Source organism: Schistocerca gregaria, chromosome X (genome assembly GCF_023897955.1).
Source record: "Schistocerca gregaria isolate iqSchGreg1 chromosome X, iqSchGreg1.2, whole genome shotgun sequence".
Taxonomy (NCBI): Eukaryota; Metazoa; Arthropoda; class Insecta; order Orthoptera; family Acrididae; genus Schistocerca; species Schistocerca gregaria.
Genome location: NC_064931.1, coordinates 41,349,976 through 41,365,579, shown reverse-complemented (window position 1 = coordinate 41,365,579; position 15,604 = coordinate 41,349,976). Strand labels below are relative to the sequence as shown.

General features: G+C 38.2%; 1 protein-coding gene across 4 annotated transcripts in view; it reads right to left on the bottom strand.

The window, feature by feature from the left end:
- LOC126297609 (importin-13) overlaps window positions 1-15,604 on the bottom strand; it is a 182,395-nt gene that overhangs the window by 91,043 nt on the left and 75,748 nt on the right. For all 4 annotated transcript variants that reach the window (XR_007552550.1, XR_007552551.1, XM_049988611.1 and 1 more), the window contains exon 10: window positions 4,424-4,605. Coding sequence is in view for 2 of the 4 variants with exons in the window: in XM_049988611.1 (XP_049844568.1) it covers window positions 4,424-4,605 (182 nt within the window). In the remaining 2 variants the exon portion in view is untranslated. The remainder of the gene's footprint in view (window positions 1-4,423; window positions 4,606-15,604) is intronic.

Sequence of the window (15,604 nt, the reverse complement as noted above, 5' to 3'; positions counted from 1 at the left end):
AAATTGGAAAAATCACATGGCTAAAGTTATGTGGAAAACGAACCAAAGACTGCAATTTATTGGCAGAACACTTACAAAATGCAACATGCCTACTAAAGAGACTGCCTGAACTATGGTTGCCTGTCCTCTTCAGAAGTATTGCTGCACAGTGCAGGCTTCACATCATACAGCATTGACGCAGAACATCGAAAAAAATAAGGAGCACTGCGCAGGACTCATATCAGCAGACATTATACAGTTAATGGCTATGTCAAAGAGGATAATAGTTAACACACTTCCTCAGGGAACAACATTCTGCTCCTGGAAACTATTGAACAGCATGTCACCAGCAAAGTGCCTAAAAAAGCATTATGAGATAAGAAGGGTCAAAGGAATGTGGATAGGTGGCCACAAAAGCCCCACTGGCAAAGATGTCCTAGAATACTGTGCCTCCAAGGAGTACCATATGCTTTACTGATATCAGAAAATATGCTGTCTATGTAGGAAAGACTGCTGGATAGTCGCCTCTAGCTGGGTCAAGTTGTCAACAGTAGTTCGACATCTCCTAAATCCACACTGAGAACGGCTAAGCAGCTGCCTGGTCTCTAATATCACAACCGTACGACAGGTGACCATTCGCTACAAGGTCTTTCCCACAGAGCTTGTCAACGAACTGCTTCTGTAACTACTGGAACACTTTTGCTCCTTTCCCAGTTTGAGGAAAGGCATGAAGGCTGACTCTCTCCACATGTTGGGAAGCTGTCATATTTAATTAAAACATTCTATTTGCAAGTTTTGCAACATTCTGTAGTGGGCTTGGTCGTGACTGGGTACAGTATGAGACCCTCAGACAATGTCAAATCCAGCTCCCACACTGAGAAAGAACAGTTGGATCTGAAATCCAACTTACACCTCTCACCATCATTGCACAGTAGTGGTGGAATGTTGGATCCTGGTTGGCATTGGCAGTAGTCATCGCAAAATTCTCTGCCATTACCTGGGCGATGTTTCCTGCAGCGTTTGGAGACATCCCTGCTTCTGCACAGTTGCTATAGGTAACCAACTGCATTTACCAGAAATCATTCTGACGGCTTGCCATGCTTTCATAGAACAAGAAGAGTGGTTGACAGAGTCCAGAAACACCTGCCATGGCCTTTTACTGCTCTTCTCGGTTGTGTCTCGAGTGTCGGTCCTTGCTACTCGAAAGGCTGTGACGTTTTCCGCTGTTGGGCAGCACTTAAACCTGGACATAGGCACGTGCATGACCTGAACTGCTGAGTGGCACTCACCTGTCCACTATGGTACAGGCTGCCTTCTACAAAGACCAGGACTATGGAATGGATCTGGATACTGCTTCAGTGTTCAGACAGACAGCTGGCTGAACAGTGTCCACAGGTGGGTCCGAAGAGGGAAATGGTCAGTGGATTAAGGTCATCAGTAACTTCCCACTGAGCAGAATCTGTAAGAGCTGGAGAGCAGACAGGTCTACGGCTGATGGTGATCCAGTAGCAGCACTGAAATGAGTGGGATTGCCCACGTTGAAGACACGCAGGTTCTAAGATGACATGGGGTGCTCTAAAACTTGACCCCTAGCCACGTAGAGTTTGAGCCCCACAATACATTGTGGACACTGAAGTCTCCCAGTAGTAGGAATGGTCAGGGGAGTTGTTCTACAAGATCTGCACAAGCCTCAGACTCTATTGCATCTTGTGGTGGTAAGTACTGAGAGCATATTGTGAACCTTTGGCCCACATGAATTTCAGTTGCAACTGGTTGCAGGTCAGTAACCAGGAGCAGAACAGAGGAGTGGTGTGTGTTATTCACATACAGTCACTCCTCCCTTGGTCCTTTCCCAGTTGGGTCATCCTTGTGGTAGAGAATATAGCCCCACAACACAGGGGCATCAGCAAGTTTAAAATGTGCATCTTGTAAACACAAGCACATGAGACATCCTGAGTTAGGAGATCCATTTCCTGAAATCGCTGATGTTCCACTGTAGTATGGGAGCCATTTTATTGGTGAGCTTTTTCTTTCAGCCTATCTCTCTGCCAGGGAGGACATCCTGCTACAGTTGGAGGTTTAGTTGAGGCACCAGATGGTTGCCTCAAGCACACTTTGTATTCCATTTACCCAGAAGCGGAATCCTTAAAACCATCAGATGGTGCGAGTTCAATACAGTGTAGCTGTTTAAGACCCATCTTCTTCTGCAATTGATACTTTCTCTTTGTCTGTTTGCCGAAGAAAACTTTGTAGGAATGTCAGTTTCAGTGTCAGTGCTAGCCTGCTTGCTGGAGTCCGCCTGCTGTAGAGATGCTGGAAGCTCTACAATGTTTGGTGAAAACTGGTGGTTGCATTGCTTTAGATCGGTTTTGGCTCACCACATGGAATAAGCTTTGTTGTTTTTACCTCACGTACCTTCCTTTCTTCAAGATCGACATTGCAGTCAACTTCAGAGAGGGTGATCCCCATACCAACTAACATATCCACCACCAGTACACCTATTCTGCTGGGAGTTGACCAAGAAGCATTAGATGGTGCCATCTTGGTATCACGAGCAGCTAGGGAAGGAAAGGTGCACACAGATAGGACTTCCCTTGGATGCATAAGCCTTACACAATTGAGTTGCAGCAGGTTCCCACGATGTTGCCTTCTAACAACTGTTCTGCCTCAACAGCCATGCATGTCATTGGTACACAGCACACCTTGAGATTTTTTAAATATAGGTTTATACCATCCTCACCATCCAGAAGGTTAAGCCAAAATCTCCATTCCTCCATTCCTTGAGACTCACAACTTTCCAAGCCACAGGATGGTCACAGAAGCATGCCCAGAGTTTCGGTTACAGAAGACTGGCAGCACTTACCAGTCCCAAACTCAGGCAACCCTGGTTTGCACAGCCTGTACCCAGGGAAAAAAGGCTAAGTTCCCAGAGGAACAACATGGGGTGCACAAGTGGCTTTACTGAATATACCAGAAACATGACTAGCATTACCCCCTCCCCTCCCCCCTCTCAACCCCAATTTATTATGGAACTTGTTCTTGTTCTGCATATTATGAAGACCACAACAGAAGAATTTTTAAGAACCATTTTCAAGGATGTCTTTATGCATTTAGAGTAAACCATTTTAACACAGCATTTACAACCACACAAATGCAGCATTGGTCACAAAAAGCAGAAAGTGGAATATTCCATATCCATCACACCACAGCAAACAGAAAAAGCTCTATTTATTAAAAGAACTGGAAATTTACTTGTACAAATAAAAATAATTTTTAAAAATGCAAATTTTCTGAATGAGAAAAAATAATTCTACAGGCAAGACTTTTTCAGCACGTCTGCTGTTGTACTTGTGTTAAACTGTTAAACAGTTTTGCAAAACAATGTATATATACATTCCTAGAGCTACTCAGCAATAAACATTGATGACAATTGTTGTGTGTCACATGACACATTCAACAAGCAAACAAATATGCAAATCTGAACAGTCAGTACAGACTAGCTAGCCCCAATTAAAACTTGTCTGACTCTGCAAGGATTAACTTCTATTCAAACAGCAGAGCAGCTAAAACAATACTCGGTATGGCTCCATAGTTCCACCAAAGAGATATTTTGGAATACTGATAATTGCATCAAGTGTCCTGAAAATGTACACAGTTTTGAAGACTTAATAGTTTTTTTTTTTTAATTTTCTGATAATCCCTGCTTTCAAAAAAGAAATATTTTATAATGACTTTATGCACCATCTTTGCACACAATACCTAGAAATTGTACTACAAAATTACTGACTCTAGGAATCAATCATTCTTTTTAGTACTTCAGACATGAGCAGAACTCATCATATCAAGTACTCAAATTCTTGAGTAGTGTCATAAAAAACGCCTACTTGAAATCTAAAAGTTCAAGGCTACTTACGACTAGCAAAGAGTATGTCTACATGTGATTTTTTTTAATTTTGCCCCCACAGAAGTGTAGCTGATACCTAATGTTTGCAACATACACATCTGATAAGTACAGCTAAAACTATAATGAAAATTTTTGAAGACCATATTCAGACTGCAGCAGTAGCTTTGTGACTGACAGGACAGTTCAGTCTGAAATTAGAAAGCAAGTTCTAATGGTGTGTACACCATAAGCCATGTTAAAAATCACATAAGTAAAATAAAAAATAATAATTATATCTAGTAATAAAGCACACTGTTTAAATAGAACACAGTTCCCAACATCTTTTCTGTAAAAGATCATGTCTTACCCTACCAATCATTCAGATGAGACTTGATAACCTTTCTTACAATAACAATTAATCAGTAATAAATAGTGCAAATTTTCACCAGTTTTATTATTTACATAGTGCATATGAAACACAATGCAACTAATAGTAAAGCTTGCATGTGATATATGCATTTAACATTAAAAATTCTGAAAAATATTAGTACTTTGTTCTACCTGAATGCATCTGATGATATTATCTGCATACTGCTGAATTGTTAACTGGCAGTCCCTTGACAAATCTTTCAAAGCCATTGAGGAAGAAGGTGCTGATTCAGTGTTCTCCAAGCCCGACATGACAGTGGGAATGACATATGACAAGAAAGATGGATTGATGTTAATCCAGTCTGCATATGCACCTAAACATTAAACAGAAATGCATTATTGGGCATCCACAGAAAAACAACAATAATCTGTAAACTACTTTAGGAGAAGACTAAATGAAACTCTATATCATGACATAATGTCAGTGTGATACTACATCATTACACTAGCTTATGCAATGTTGTCTATTATGGCAATATGTTGAACAAAGAAATTTATACAAAGAGGTATTTTACACATGCCTCATAGCCATGAGTCATGTCAATTCTATGAATGGAAACTTGCATTTAAGAAATATTGCAAGTAACCCCATGTGATATAGTTTTTTAACTGTACAAACAACTTTATACTCATCTTGTAACTTCACTTTCTCTTTTTTTCCATGGTTTTTTTCATTCTCAGAATTTATTTTTCTGCTGGTTGCTTTTCAATATACTTTATGTGCAGGATGAAGGTAATGAACAACAAGATGATGATGATGATGATGATGATGATGATGATGATGATGATGATGATGAGGAGGAGGAGGAGGAGGAGGAGGAGGAATCCTTAAAATGTGTGGTGCTAAGTTAATTTCTTTTTAATGTTTATGATAAGCCATATTGTAATTTCCAACACATAATAAGCATGGCGATTACACAGCAGTTACATGGCCTAAAATGATTCACTCTGAGTCTGGGTCTTAATCCAATTGAACTAAGCTACCAATTATGGAAAACATATTTGGGTCTCCAGATACTAAAAAGGAAATTGACTGTATAACTTGATCTTCTTGCTTAATATAAATGATACTTAATTTTAAAAATCTGTGCTTTAGACCTGAAGCCACTGGCTCTGGCACCAGTAATTAATATATATTAATATTAATTAATATATATTTCAACAATGTAGAAATGTTTTGTGGATGATGTGCTTTCTGAAAAAGAACAGAAAAAATCACCCGGTACCCAGACTGAAAGGACACAGAGTGTTACAATATATTAATACACTGTTAATGCATGAGTGAACTGTTTGAGGTGGCTAGGGCACTACATGCCAACAAAAGCACTCCTTGTATAACCATGATCAAGCATTCACCTACAGTCAACCACTCAACCAATTTAAGTGATTTGAATAAAAATAATTATTTACAGACTGACCTTGTTGACTGATAAATCATTCACTCATATAAATGGCAAACTTTATTCCCAGTCTATCTATAAGGTTGGCAAGTGGGGAGTTGCATTTCCAGTCCTGTACTAAAGTGTTACCATTCTTTCTTATGCACAACTTTCAACTCAGGTTTCACCTAGTGTGATCAAACAGCTGAAAAATACTCTTCATAAAATGGACATAAGCTAACACATTCACATCATCGTAAAAAAAACCCTCTAAAACCATCTTCAGAAACATATGAGCAACTATAATGCAAATTCATCAGTACTTTCTGTAAGTGCCATTGATGATTCTGTAACTCAGATGATCTCTTATTCATGCTAATTACAGTTTTAAAACTTTTTACATTTATCTTCTTGACTCATTTTCATTGATTAGCCTGTTTTACTGAAATATTACCATCCTTGCATTCTCCATCCTCTGTGAAACAATGCCATCCAAAAAGCTTACATGTCTAGAGCAGGACTGTCTTTCCTCATTGACATCATCTGCGATGAAACTTCTTCCCTTTTGCTTTGTATTCTGTTTAGTTTATCGGCATAGGATCTGTGCACGGCATAATGTTTCACAATGTGTCGGATCAAAATGTAGCATGTTGTGTGAGAAGGTATGCAGTCAATAGTGGAAGAGCCTACACTGCAGGTACTAGTGAAACTGTCTATTGATCACAGGTCACTTAGAAACATAACCAAATACAGAAAAGCCACAGATCACATGGACGGCACACAATGCACAGGGGGCACATTGTGCAAGCCTGTGTAAGAAGAATGTGAGGTACTGGATGAGGATTCCTGGGACTTAAATGCTGAGTCTCTGTCACTCAGTCTATGTATGGGGTGAGATTTAATATTCCCTGTTGAACTTGCTTTGTAGGGCGATCAAGAAGTTTCCAAGAATGACTTACTGCCTTTCCTAACTTAATGAGTTCTCTGGTTCAAAATTTCCTAACTTTCAGTACAGCACCAGCTTAGAGTTGGGTAAGCCAATTTTTTTCTAGACTTGTCCTCAGTCTCCCATCCAGAATCACTTGCTAAACATGGCACACTATTTACCCACAAAACGTCTAGAACTAAACTTGCATACAATCAAGATATGTGGGTATACATGGGAGAACTTAATTACAACACACAGTTCCAAAAGCATCTTCAATAACACGGAGGGCAATAACTTTTGATACTCTGCAGCATGTGTTATCATTATCTAGAAACACACACACACACACAACAACAACAACAACAACAACAACAACAACAACCCCCCCCCCGCTCTCTCTCTCTCTCTCTCTCTCTCTCTCTCTCTCTCTCTCTCTCTCTCCTCTGTCACAGGGAGTGTTGTAGTAGAACCGTTGCTATTCACAATATACATGAATGACCTTGTGGATAACATATCGGAAGTTCACTGAGGCTTTTTGCGGATGATGCTGTAGTATATTGTGAAACTGTAACAAAGGAAAAATGTACTGAAATGCACGAGGATCTGCAACGAATTGACGCATGGTGCAGGGAATCAGGGAATGGTAATTGAATCTCAATGTAGACAAGTGTCATGTGCTGCGAATACACAGAAAGAAAGATCCTTTATCATTTACATACAATGTAGCAGGTCAGCAACTGGAAGCAGTTAATTCCATAAATTATCTGGGAGTACGCATTAGGAGTGATTTAAAATGGAATGACCATATAAAATTAATCATCCATAAAGCAGATGCCAGATGGAGATTCATTGGAAGAATCCTAAAGAAATGCAGTCCGAAAACAAAGGAAGTGGGTTACAGTACACTTGTTCGCCCACTGCTTGAATACTGCTCACCGGTGTGAGATGCGTAGCAGATAGGGTTGATAGAAGAGATAGAGAAGATCCAACACAGAGCAGTGTGCTTCGTTACAGGAGCATTTAGTAATCGCAAAAGCGTTACAGAGATGATAGATAAACTCCAGTGGAAGACTCTGCCAGAGAGACGCTCAGTAGCTCAGTACGGGCTTTTGTTGAAGTTTCGAGAACATACCTTCACCGAGGAGTCAAGCAGTATATTGCTCACTCCTATGTATATCTTGCGAAGAGACCGTGGGGATAAAAATCAGAGAGATTAGAGCCCACACAGAAGCATACCGACAACCTTTCTTTCCGCGAACAACACGAGACTGGAATAGAAGGGAGAACCAATAGAGGTACTCAAAGTACCCTCCGCCACACACCGTTGGGTGGCTTGCGGAGTATGGATGTAGATGTAGAAGTAGAGGAGATGTCCAGATCATGGACATGAACATTTTCTATATAACTCATCTTTTCAGAATTCACAAAACTGGTGTACAAGACAGATATCACTATGGTTCTCATTCTCAGTCTTATGTTACCTCTATAAGAACAGTTGTGATATGGTGTTTCTTTAGTTGTAATTAACCCAACTTAAGTTTCTCTCTAACTTAATGTAAATTATTCTTATTGTGTCATTTTGTAATGAAGTTTAAACTGTATCTCATTTGCAGTCAAGCAGTTAATAAAAACTGATTTAAGTTGTCAGAGTGACCTATAAAAAAATTAGAAATCTGTTACTGCATTAACTACATTTTGTAAACATGAAATGCTGGTATGAATCTGTAAAAAAAGTGAAAAGATTGTGTTCATGTATGACAGAACTCATTCTTTAACAACAACAGGAATCACTAATTTGTCAGAGCTGAAGCAGCACTCTTGGTGGGACCCATAATAACAAGAATTGACACAAGAAATTTAAGATATAATTAAAGATCATACTAGACTTTAGTTTCTTTCTGATACAAATTTTAGCAAACAGCATATATTTTATTTTAAGCCTTTGCAGCTTGTCTCCATTTTCTAGTGAATGTATGTCACCAAAGAATAAAACATGGAAATTTGAACAAGAATTCTCAGTCACTGTAGAAAACTAGAACTTAATTTTCAGCTATGAATTTTAACAACCCTATTATATATCAAATATGTAAACGCACAATCTCTCCAGGCATATTTCTGCACTACCAAATTTCATATTATATGCCAATAAAGACATGCGACAAATATGTTTGCTGATTTTTATAACTGAAGATTTAACGGCATTATCCTGGTAATCAAGCATCATGTCACAAAAGAATGTGCATGTTTCTAAAATTTAGGATCCACTTTCTTAGAGCACTAAACTCATTATGGAAGGAGATGTGCTTCCAAAAGTTTAATAATATACCTAATATGCAGTGCAAATGAAAACAGTTAAAAACTTATACTTTCATTATTATGAACCATTTCTTATATTAGTATCACCAGTAGCAGAAAAAATTCTTTATCATTCACAATAGTGGCCAACAGCAGTATATGTCCACTTTAAAAACAAATACAAATGAACTAAGGAGTGTCTCACCCACCTCAAAAACTCAAAAATTACTACTATTCCCATGCCATGAATGTAGCAGACACTGGTCTATAAGCACATAGTCCACTGTCATATTCAAGGGGGTTTTCTTTGTATATAAAAGATACACAACAATGTTATCACAACAGAGGTGTGATACACATGCACATGAGATTAAAATATTTCTGTCCTTCAGCAGCTGGCTGTGCCACAATCATTGTTTGCAGCCAACAACCTCCTGATCTCCATTAACATTTGAATACACGCACAACAACATTATCTTTCAACAGTCAAATCTGTACACAATGAATAGTAAAATGAAGCTTTATTTTGACTGTATTTTATTTATTGATTGTTTAATGTTTGATTAACTTTACCATGGATATGTGCAGCCTTTTAATACTTAAAGGGCACTACAAACTATGAGAATAAACAAGGGCAACATATTTCCACATGCAGAGCACACAAAACGCTTATCTAAAGAGTCTGTCCCACTCAACATGTTACAATCTTTATGATGAAAACAATTAACACAGCGCTACAGATCAAGACAAGTTACAGGACTCACAGTGACAGAAATGAGCTATAAGCACCCTAAATTGTCTTTTCAGTCTTCATCTTTCTATTTTAAATATACAAAATAATAATGAGTAGAGATTTTTCCTTTTTCAATACACGAATAATGGAAAGTGTAATTACTGACAATGCAGAAGCAGGAGAATACAATTTCCTACATCTCCAAGATAAATCACAAAAACAGATTTACAACTACATGAAACCAGTATATAGGAAGGAAGCGCCACCATTTGAGAAGTTGTCAGCATCTCTCAATGTCTCTAACATAGAAAACTTTTCAGATTATTCTGTTGGCACGAAGAAACTAGCGATGATTTTGAAAACTAGGTATCGACACAGTACGAAATACAATAACTTATATCTTGGCAGCCAATTAGCCACTTTGACACAAGAAATAATGAAATATGAGTTTATCTTTATGAGCTGTACTAAGTGTTCCATCTCACTCAAGACTCCTCTCAACTTTACAAGTATCATGTGAATCTGGTTTTCTCTGGTGCTGTGATGGTAGTTTCATGGTGCACTACTTACAATTACACCTAATACTCCATATTTACTCTTATATTAAACATTTAGTTTGATTATGCAAATAACTTAAGTGAGGAAAAACAATGTATAGACACATATGAAGTGGTCCAGCTGGCAGACATGCAGTGGCCAATGATGCCACCTTAAGAAGCAGCAAAATAGACTAAACTATTAACTTCACAGACTCTTTGCATTCCTCAAAACGCACAAATATATTTTCCATTGTCTGGAACAGAAATTTTCACACGAAAATGATGACCATGACACCAGAAATGAAGAACTACATACTGATGATATGCAAAATACAGTATTAACCGTTACTGTGCCTTCCATTAGTAGGGCAGTCTAAAAAAGAAGTTGAGTGTATAACTGCTAGTGACAGTTTATCAAAGGTAACTCTTCACTACATTCAAGTAAATATAGCTAAACAGCATGAACTCCCAATTCTGAGCACAAAAAATGAAAACCATAACAACTGTCTAACAGAAACAGCTGTTGACTCATCAGGTAGAAGTCCACAACAAACCTGATATACATTAAGGTTCCCCTATGCCTGTAAACAGAAGGACAGCACCCATACAGTCCTACAGATTTAAATCTTCCGTGGTTTCCCTTCATCACTTAAGGTCAATCCCAGACTTGAGCCTTTGCAAAGGCCAAGGCTGATTTCTTTTCCTATCCTTCCCAAATCTGAGCTTGTTCTCTGTCTTTATTGAGCTCATTGACAGGATGTTAAACCCTAATCATCCTTCCTTCCTTTGTTCTGGAACAGATATAGCAATCATTGACGTACTTCCCTCCTAGAACTTGCATATTTGCCACAATGAGGAAACAGTTGTTATATTTGCTTCATGAAGGTCTGCCATCTGATTTGGAATCAATGTGTGACTGATATCAGAGCCTATTCAACAGTGTGAAAATTTTGACTTGATAAGAATTTCTTCTGTGGTACAAAAAGATAGAAAACACTGAGAAGAAGGTCACTACTGTTGGGCAGACAGTCTAACTACTTCCAGCCCAACTTCCACAGAAAATCTGTTGTGTTTTGTATAACACACGATCAAAGCATCGTGATGAATTAGTGCAACATATGTATAGAACCGAACATATTATGGAGGGCCCGTCATCACTGATGTAGTGTTTTAGAGCAATGTTTCCCATCACATCTATGATCATTAAATTATTTAACAAAATGTCTTTTTGTGCCACAAGCACGTGGACAATAATTATTATAAAGGTTGTCTTTCCAAATTTTGTCTTAAATGGAGAGAAAGTGTTATGCAGATGCATTAACTTCTGCTCAGTTTGAAACATAAGATGAGCAATCCACATTTCACTGCCTGTGATAATACTGTACAACACCTTGTCATCACCATCAATATATCACTGAGGAAATAATAATGCCGCATACTTGCATTTTGTTGTTATTTGGATGTTGGATCTTAGGCACTCACTCAGCAGAAACAACAGTGCTTGCTAACAATTTTATACAACAGGATACCTGTGGGACATGACTGTCAATTCCCACGATGATAAAATGACTGTTCTCCATAATTTACTTCCATACTTGCTGCCCCATGTGCTCTTCAGACCACGAACAGTTTTCCATCCTCCAAAAAACTGCCCTTGTGAGTAACACACCACCTGGTTGTGTACAATGTTCACACTAGATACAGCTGACTAACTTTGATTATCAATATGTTCTGTGGGTTTAAAAAATTTAGCCATTGTTAAACCTCGAGGTTTTCACTCACTATAGCCAAGGAAACAGTTAGCAACTAGGAACTACAAACTGTCAGTTCTGAATATCTCACATATGTACACTCGTCTTCTGCAGCACATGGAATCCCAACTTCAGGTGCTACGAAACACATTCATTCTGGATCACTCTCCAATACAACTGAATGTTTGTCTACAAAGCATCATCTAAACAGTTGTCTAAGCATCCCTTTTCTACCATGATTTGAAAAGAATTGAGGCTGACCCAAATGAGCAGTCACAGAAACTATAAAATGTAATATAGTGTAAGGTTTCTGCTGGGAAAGTGTACTTCAGCCAAGACGAAAAGAACTCTCATTACAGCATGTTTATCAGACTAATGATACCCACTGGTTGGCATGGCAATATTAAAAGATGAGAGTTCTAAATAGTAAAATACATTGGAACTTTGATTTTACATTCTCCGAGTTTATCCTTTTTGCGATTCCATACCCAAAAATTCATAGCCCCTGTGAAAAATCCATAAGATCAATGCTAAAGATTCCCTGATTTTACATTTCTTCCTAGTAAGGTTTACCTCAATTCTACATTCTTATCGACATCTCACCTGACTTCATCCTGTTTTTTTCCTATCAACATTTGACGTGACTGGATGAGATATAAGTGCCACAAAAGGCAAATGGTTCGTGCTGCAGGTGGTGGTGGTGGTGGTGGTGGTGGTGGTGGTGGTGGTGGTGGAGGAGGAGGAGGATTTGAGGGAATATTATTACATAACAGTGGAGAGGGGAGACATGAAGAGGAAATGCTGACATAATCCGTGATTGGACATTGCCAAAACAGCTTGCAATGTTTAACTTCTATGTGCAATTATGATAAAATTACTGCTACGTTGCAGCAGCAATGGAAAAACAGGACAGCTGATATGAAGTGTTCCGTAATGAGCCAACACGTGATGAACGGGCCCAGCTGCTAGCTTTTCCTGTGTCACTTATAACTCAGTCTTTTCTTTTTGCATGTATTTGCGATGTATTGTATTCAGTAACAATATCGATCATCAACCTTTTAAATTCAAACACTGAGACTTGAAGAATATGCTCAGTCAGAATCAAGGAAATTCTGGTCATTTCTGGTTAGTGATCTCATATTGGCTGGCAACTTGTTACAGCACCTAACAGCCAGTGCAGCCACCACACCACACTAACATATGTAAATTGAGCTCACCTGCTCGGTGTGTGGAGATGGAGTGGCCCTTTAATGATGGGAGTGCATGTAGGGATGAAAGCATTTTGTGAAGTGCTGAAAATATACTTTTTGTGTAGGTCATGTGCTGTGGCAAGATGCCACACGAAATACAACAAGGGTTTTGTGACAGCACATTTTAAAGACTTTCATGTTCAAATCTGACACGATACAGTTGCAGCAACTACATACACTAGTCACGTACACACATATAGACTTGATCATAAAGATTGGCAGCAATCATAGAAAGCATGAAGTGAAACTGCAGGGCCTGAGCTTTCTTTTAAATTTACATTTTACACGGCATGCAGAAATTGACTGAGCAGACTTTTAATAAGCTTGTAACATCAATTGGGGAAGCAAAATCATTTTTCACATCTCTGTTTCTCTCATTGAGCAAAGGAAACCCATGCCCCACATATTAGATTCCAATGCCTTTCACCGTATTTCACAGTTTACGGTTTAACTCACCATGTTCATCAATTTTTGCTTTTTCCTGGGTGCAAACAAAGGAAAGAGCTCTCAAAAATGTGTATTTTGAAGTACAATTTTTGCTGTTACACATCTGAGATTTTTTATGAACTGACGAAATTCATTACCACACATTATTGTATGAACATTGTATTGTACATTTAACTTCCTTCAATTATACAGATCTTATACAGATTATTGGAGAGGATTACGATTTTTTATCATATATGCCAATTACATATGCTTTTGATCGTATTTTGGGGGTTTTAATATATGCCTCAATCCTGCGTTTTCCTCAATTTTGCATTTTTTACATCTAGACATCACAAAACGTATACTGGGGGTTTCACTGTATTGTGTTCTTGCAAAGCAAATGATTTTCTCTTTCTTTCTTTTACTCTGTAGTTTGGTTTAAATAGTCATCACTAAATTCTTCAAAAATTAATACAAAGCGTGTATTATGACAAATGCGTTCTCTGTCTGTTAAGGAAAATTGCATTATAGTGGGTAGTAACTGACATATACCAGTGAAATTACTCTTCTTTTGTCTCGATATCAGTGCTTAGTTTGGTACCATGCAAAGAACAAAAATTTTATAGTGTACATTGTTAAAATTCCTAAATCAAGTAATGAATCACATATTTCCACCTTTCTACTTAAAGAGTTACTCAACAGTTGCATTATGAGTACACTTCTAGTGTGCTAGATGGAAGAAGTTCCTAATGGAGCAAAAAATGGTTTACAAAGCAATGGTGGATAGTGACCATGGAGATTTTTGGCCAATGATGACTAATATATTTATGAGAGTGCCTCAGGACACAGGCATGGCTCATCCAGTTAGTGGAAAGTACATGATATGGCCTCCTTCAGTCAGTCAGCACAATATGCAACACTGTCGAGAGGCTTGTACAGTAATTTACACAATCATCTTACTTTTTAGGATTTGACTGCAACCTTATTACTTGATTCTTTTACTCAGCTTCACCAAGATGAGGCTTATGGAACACCACTGCATCAGAAAAAACTGTATTTCAGATTTTCAACCAGAATATTCAGTAGCCACTATGCCCTTGCAACTGTAAGAAAATAATGTGCACCAAAACTGATTGGATTATTACTACTGTTTGAGGATGTAGTCAATTGGGGACTACACAAACACCAAATCTAACCATCTAATTCCTTTTCCTCGCAGGCTTATGACTTTCATTCCACCTTTGTTCAAAAGGTTTCAAATATACTGGTATGTCAATGTGTTCTTCCACCAATCAGCGGTGAGAAGTTTCCCACTTCTCTTGAAGAGTGAGTAGCCTATGTGCCAACATTCTCTGATTCAGTCTCTTCAAGAGTCTGTAAAAGGTTAACTTCCTCCTCTGCACTGAGGTTATGCTTCCCATTAGTGTAAACCCTTCAGAAAACTTCTTGCGTCCTAACATATTTCTGCAGAATTTTCTTATGATTTCTCAACTGAGAAGTTTAGCTATGTCTATGCACCAAAGAGGTCGTTTAGCCTAACCAATGCACAGTACAGTTGCCATTTTTGTCTAAGTTGATGTATCTGAATTTTTTAGTGAATCACAGCACAGTTTAAAGGCTATTTATCTTCCTTTTTGACAAAGCTTCCATTGACTGCATTTAAGATCTCACCAGGTATTCAAATTTCTCAGCCCTCGAAATATTACTTCTATAGTTTGTATGTTCAGAGTCCATGCTTTATATTTTATGTGAACATGTGGTATCTAATACTTCAAAAGAAGACACCACACAGATCCCACAGCTGTAAAACACTATATGTAAATTGACATGGGATCACTGCTGTCAACTACAGTGGAACATTATTTTTTAACTGCTACAATATCCATTTGTCTGTCGACTTGAGACAGGTATGTATGTATGATAATGGTAGGACAAACTGAAGCATGCAGATGAAGGGAAAAACTCTTTGTTAAAGATGTAGAAACGCACTATAGGTTAATAGTAATCTA